Source organism: Melitaea cinxia, chromosome 2, assembly GCF_905220565.1.
Source record: "Melitaea cinxia chromosome 2, ilMelCinx1.1, whole genome shotgun sequence".
Lineage (NCBI taxonomy): Eukaryota > Metazoa > Arthropoda > Insecta > Lepidoptera > Nymphalidae > Melitaea > Melitaea cinxia.
Window position 1 is genome coordinate 13,524,193 of NC_059395.1, and position 7,180 is coordinate 13,531,372.

At 30.0% G+C, this 7,180-nt stretch overlaps 1 protein-coding gene across 1 annotated transcript; it reads left to right on the forward strand.

Moving 5' to 3' along the window:
* Window positions 1-1,656: 1,656 nt before the first annotated feature.
* Window positions 1,657-4,871, forward strand: LOC123661718 (1-acyl-sn-glycerol-3-phosphate acyltransferase alpha-like). The gene is made up of 5 exons (XM_045596667.1): window positions 1,657-1,805; window positions 3,045-3,178; window positions 3,252-3,433; window positions 3,909-4,077; window positions 4,596-4,871. The coding sequence occupies exons 1-5, from the start codon at window positions 1,657-1,659 to the stop codon at window positions 4,769-4,771; spliced, it is 810 nt and encodes a 269-aa protein (XP_045452623.1). The 3' UTR covers window positions 4,772-4,871.
* Window positions 4,872-7,180: the final 2,309 nt, after the last annotated feature.

Consider the following 7,180-nt stretch of genomic DNA (forward strand, 5'->3'; position numbering starts at 1 on the left):
TAGTGGAACTGTGTTATCCCTTAGTCGTCTCTTATAACACCCACGGGAAGAGAGGGGTGGCTATATTCTTTACTGTCTTAACCACACAGCAGACAGCATATATTACAAATAACTTTTAGTTAATTAAGTAACTTTTCTAAAACCTAAACGTATTTATGGTTATTGATATTATTTTGCTTAAAAGCAAACCACTAACATACAGTACCCGGCGATAAATATTGCACATGGACCTTTAGAAAGAGACAAACGGCTATAATTCCGACTTCGTTAAGCGTTATGGTCCATGATCCCACAGCCTCAGCTAGACTTTTCTATTTTGTATAGACAAAGTGTATAAAATATAGTAGTTGAAGTGTGTTCTGTGAACATATACACTCAACTGAGGCTGAGAATAAATTTTTTAATATTAGCTCTTATATGTACGTAAAAATGGTACTAACTTTAGTTATTTTAACGTGGTTTAATCTTATGTTTTGGATCTTACTTTATATATATGTCATTAAAAATACTAACAGTCCGATATCTATTAGGAGAATAGAGGGAAATTGACAAATTTTTATATTTTGTCTAAATTACACCAATTTCCCCTTCAACTTTTCTTCGAAGTATTGCAACTTACCTTATTTTGTAAAGTTCTTCTTGTAATTCCAGTAGTATTTAAAACTCGCTCTTGAACCTTTTAAAATAATTACTTATATTTTCATATATTTTTTTTAATCTTACGGTTTCAGTAACAAAATAGTTATAAACATTGAAAATTATCTCTCGTATTTGACCTTGTAAAGGTTTCTCTTTTTCCTAAATTTGCCTTAACACATCTTTAAATTATTTAAATTTTGGGTTGTTAACAACTATATATAATAAATTTTACTATTTCTAAATGTATAACGACTTCAAATACATGCAATGTGCACATCTGTTCAACCTTTGAAAGTAGTACCTACTTGTATGAACACAAAAAAAGTACTATTTTGTTTGGTTAGGATTTCAAGTAAATTACTTTTTAAAAAACTTTATTTCAATATTTATATCTAATATAATTTTTAGATAATTTTTATTTATTTTATTATTATTTGGCGTTGAAAAATACATACAACTCTAAATTTTCACTTTTCTACCACCAAGCCCTATTTTTAAATATCGTTTAGCGGCGAGACAACGTTTGCCGAGTCAGCTAGTATATATATAATAAATAACTTTTAAAGCTATCAGTACTACTAATACTACTAATAACTAGCAACAGTTATTCAATCACTTGTAATAGATACACTATGTAAAAAAACATATCATATTTCTTTCGAATATCTATCTACAAGCTTTATCATTAAAAAAAATATATAATCCATCAATAATTTACAATAAAACTCTAATTAACAATAAGGATAATCCCTTACAAATGTACAAATTTCAACTTAGTATTTCTCATACTATCTCATATTACTCGTATTATTGTGATTTATGCTCGTTATACCGTTTATATCCACGAAAGCGTTAACACGCCTAGTGATTTGTTATATTTTTTCAATTCATATTTGTTTAGTTTACAGTGTATTTAATTATTCATTTATTAGTTTAGTGTTTAGTATTAAATTAATAGAAAAATAACATAAAATGTTTGCTACAATTATTGTTTATACTTTAATAATTGTAACAGTAATGTTTCTGTTAAAAAATAAAATTTATAAAGTGTTAATATTCGCTAAATATTGCTTTAAATTTGGGCTTATTTACTTTTTTTTGACATTTTGTAGCTTCATTTTTTTGCCACGGTTAATATTTAATGGAAAAAATATTAAAAACGGACTGTGAGTATGAGTTTTAGCTATTCTCTCAAATTTTACTAAAAGTATTAAGTTCTGTTGATGTGCATTGCCATATATGTGCCCGTATTTATTAGCATATACCTATTCGAGTTAAAATACTATAGATTTGTAAAAAAAAAAAACTTGGTATTTGCTATGTTATTTTAATACACAAACATTCAATGTCAATTTAAAATCACTTTATAGATGTTATGTTTATTACACAACATGGCTAACCTTGTCTATGAAAACCTTGTGTTTCAAAACCTTGAGTTTGATAAAGTACATATTTTATTATAAAACTTGTTTTTGTGATTGCATTGTATATAGAACAAATAGACATTATCAACAACGGATTAGATCTTCGAACAGGACAAACGATTATTTTGGCCGTACCAATGTTTGTCATGATATGTGCTCATTTCCCGAACCTTACAGGGAATAAAAACCTTTCGCGGGCCGTTGTACGTAAAGCGTTAATTTAATTTTTCTAAATAATTGTATTATAATAAGCAAAGAAAGCTATTTAAGTAATTGTAATAGACACACAATACGGACATTTATATACTAAATGTAATTATAATTTTGTATTTTCCTTATATCATAAAAATATGCTGTAGTAAACTACGTGCCTACCTTTAACTCCAGAACTGACACTATTCGATTTGGTGTTGGTAATTACGTCAAAAAAATATTTGACATAATTTTTTATATTTTTCTGATTTTTTTTGATATGCAGCCTTAGTAGTTAGTAAGCTTGTATTCAGGAGTAAAGTCTTCAGTAATATTTCTTTCGTGGAAAAAAAGCTGTCAGACTGGATTGGTCAGTGCGTGTGCTGCGTAGGCTACTAAATACCGGTAGTATGCGGGATCGATTCCCGCTCGTAATGAATATTTGTGTTCGTACTAATATTAGTTACCAGTTTGGATCTCTGTTCTTGTGGGTCTACCTAACGTGCCTGGAGAGCACTTTACTCATAGTAGTGAAAATTCTATATCCGCCAACCCGCAGGGGAGCAAGACAGTGGTTTAAGCTCCGATACTTCTCCTACATTCCTACACGGAGAAAATCACATAAGGACGACAGACGCTAAATAAAAAAATATATGTAATATATATCTTATATATATATATATATATATATATATATATATATATATATATATATATATATATATATATAAATGAATCCCTATTTCCCTTAGTAATTTCATAATATTTATTATTATCTTCTGTCCATAGAATTGTGTCGGAACCATGTAAAAAACTTACAAAACTTTTGGGTATTACCTGGCAAATAAGGAATGAAGAAATTGTGTCAGAGAATAGAGGAGCTGTAATTTTAATAAACCACCAGTCTGCTTTGGATGCGTTGTGTAAGGTTTATGTTTAGAGCGATAAAATAATGGTAAAAATATTATTTTGTATATTTTTAATCTTAATTTTCAGGTGTAGTTCAATTATGGCATACTTGGAAAGATGCAGCATTAGTTGTTAAGAAAGAAATATTTTACTTCTGGCCGTTTGGATTAATAATATACCTATCAGATTCGATTTTCGTAGACAGAAAAAACCCTAAAGCTGCAAATCAGCTGTTAATGAAAAAATCCAAAAAACTATTCCATAATAAGGTATTATAAAAAAAATAAGTGTTGCTAAAGTTATTTTGCGAATTTTAATTTTTACGTAAGTGATTACAAATATTAACAAAAGTACAGCAGAATCTAAATACAAAAACAATTTTAAATAAATGAATTATTTATTTCTTTAACTCTAACAAAATAAAAAAACTAAGCTAAATAAAAAGTACAAATAGTGGAGTCAAATAATGTACATTAGTACACCATTTTCATTTACACTATGTTCGCATGTGCTAGAGTGCTTGAAAATGGGTCTCACTAAGCATGTTTTAGAAACAAAAGTAATAGTAATATTTGACAGAATAAACTATTTAAAGAAACTAGTAAAGGTAAATAAAATAAATATTTAATTTAATTATGTAGATGTATATATATGTACTTTTAATACATATGTTTATATTATGCCTTATTCAGTTCATTTTTCTGAATCGAATATAAGTTAATAAAACTGGCTTTATTATTACAGATTAAGTTAGTAATTTTCCCTGAAGGTACGAGAAATAGCGATGTCACAAAACTCTTACCTTTCAAAAAGGGAGCTTTCAACATAGCGGTTGGGGCGCAAGTTCCGATAATTCCTATCGTAGTTTCACCATACTATTTTATTAATAAGCAGAAACACGTTTTTAATAAAGGTAAGTTAATATTTTAATTGTTAAGATTAATTTTTCTATATTATCGTCAGTATCGTCGTATCTATTAAAAAATATTTTGTCTTCCTTAACTACACAACGTTTGTGGCAACAGATACGTTTGGATGATCAATAAAATAGAACAACCCTAACAGAATATAACTTTTCACTTCATAAGTAAAGTTGTTATGTTCTTTTGGTGTTTATCCGTTAAAGATAAACAAACCTTTCATCTGTATATACTAAGAATCAAATACTCTACTATGTCATTGTATAAAATATATAATGTTTTAGTTATAAATATATAGTATTGTGTTCCTGTTGGTGAGTAAGGTGACCAGAGCTCCTGGGGGGGTTGGGGATTGGGTCGGCAACGCGCTTGCGATGCCTCTGGTGTTGCAGGCGTCTATAAGCTACGGTAATCGCTTACCATCAGGTGAGCCGTACGCTTGTTTGCCGACCTAGTGACATAAAAAGTAAATAAATAAATAAATAAATATAATAACCTATTTTTTTAATAGGACATGTCATAGCACAGTGCTTAGAGCCAGTGTCGACTGAGGGTTTGACGATGGATGATGTTCCGGATCTACTGAATAGAGTTCAAAATACTATGGAGAAAGTCTATAATGAATTGTTAGATGAAGTAACAAAAGATTTACCACCTGACTATCCTTTAGCTATAACAAAATGTTAGTTTTATAAAATTGTTATTTGACTTTTTTTTGTATACCGTTTTTTGTGCACCTTTGTCTTAAGTTATTCATTGTTTATAATTAAATATTTAAATATTCATCCAAGTTTCTTGCGTTAATATTGATATAATTAGCTAGGGATTTTAGATACATAGAAACAATGGTTTATATTATATCCATTTTTTGTGAATTTACTGACGCACAGACTAACTACTAACTAATTAACAAGAGTAAGGACCTGTTTCACCAGTTATGAATAACGCTAATTGATGGATGACAGTATCCGACTGTAAAAAGTTTTTGATTCATTTTTTTTTTTTTGTCTTAATGGCCTATTCTACCTCCCGCTGTCAAAGTCTATTTGTATCGTCATCGGCTTTAAAAAATTATAGGCTTTAAAAATATTTCAAGTTTAAACTAATCACTCAGATGCTATTTATTTTCAATTTACGAATAGAAATAGATTATTAACTTATAAGTTAATAATCTATTAAAATAATCTACGAAAATAATAAGTAATGTATTTGACTATTTTTAATTATAATATTTCTTTATTATCATGGTTGTAAGAAATAAAAAACTATAATAATTAAATAAAATGATCATTTATTAAAAAAGTATGATTTTAGTAACAAAAAAAAAAACCATCGAACAAAAAATAAACACAAAATACTAAACTATACACGTGTTCATTGTAGGTACGTATTTATATGTATTTATCTGTATATACATATTTCATCATCATCATCATCATTTCAGCCTATCGCAGTCCACTGCTGGACACAAGCCTCCACAAGTTCACGCCAAAAATGGCGCGAACTCATGTGTTTTGCCCGTAGTCACCACGCTGAGCAGGCGGGTTGGTGACCGCAGGACTGGCTTTGTCGCACCGAAGACGCTGCTGCCCGTCTTCGGTCTGTGTATTTCAAAGCCTGGAGTTAGATGGCTATCCCGCCATCGATCGGCTTTTTAAGTTCCAAGAGAGAAACTGTGTTATCCCTAAGTCGCCTCTTACGACACCCACGGGAAGAGAGGGGGTGGCTATATTCTTTAGTACCGTAGCCACACAGTACACAAAGCGCACGGTACTTATATTCATTTTTTCATTACAGCCTATACAGTCCACTGCTGGACATAGGCCTCCACAAGTTTACGCCAAAAATAACGTGAACTCATGTGTTTTGCCCATAGTCACCACGCTGGGCAGGCGGGTACTTATATACATATTTATTATTACATAATCTTGTTAACATGTATCAAAAATAATCTATCTACATAAATAAAACATAAATCGCTAAATGTATTGCTAAGCGCACAACTCTAGAACGACTGGACCTATTCGGCTATTTCTTTTTTTTTTTCACCGAGAATATAAAATACTGTTTAATGTAGTCTATCTATTCTACCTGTCCTATACATTTATGTGTTTGTTTTTTTATCGTGACGCATTTTTGTTTTATCGACTTTCATTTCACAACAATTCTAAAGAAGTTCAAAAAGGAAATTCTCAAAAATTTATTTTTATATATTTATTTTTTCTTCTTATAGTCTAAAAGACTTCAAATTTGTAACGCGATTTGGTTTTTTGATGTCTCAAAATTACTGGCTTCTTTACAATGTTTTTCTTTGAACCAAACGCGAAATGAAAATTAAACACAAAACACTTGGTAACGAAATAAATATTTGTATTTACACAATTCGGAAGACCCTACGACACTAAAATGGCACCAAATTATTAGGTGAGAATCCTACATTTGCAGGCTTCGTCGTGCAAATATCGATTAATGAAGAGTTAAGACTATGATATATTTAAAATTTTACCCAAAAAACAGTCATTGTTTAATTGATTTACGCCGAGTTGCACGAAAAGAAATTAAAATTTAAGTAGTGATTAAACTAATTTAATCGCAAGAATTGTATGAAATTCTTGTGATTAAATTAGTATAATCTCTACTTAAATTTCAATTTTGTTTCGTGCAACTCGGCGTTATACTTTTAAATATTTATAAACGGAGTAGCTCATTAGGGTTAAAGGTTAATTGTTCAAAGTATCAGGTCGTTGTAATAAGTAGTCCAAAATTAGTCGATTGCATAGCTTAATTACCCCACCTGTCGGCCTGTTCTGTTTAACAATACTGTCCTGAACAAAAGCGGAAATGTAATATAATGAACTTAGGAATAACTCTTAATCAGTATCTCTTTTGGACACCTCAGTTAAGATAGATCAGCTGGAAGTTGTTTGCTGCCATCAACTTGCTTCGTCGACTTCAATACGTTCTTCCTGTACCTACAGAAATTGCGTAAACACAATCACACCTTCACCAATTCTGGACTATGCAAATACGTGTTTTCTAGTTCGTTAAATACTATTATTATTCTATACTTGTGTGTGTTGGTAGGTATTTTATTTT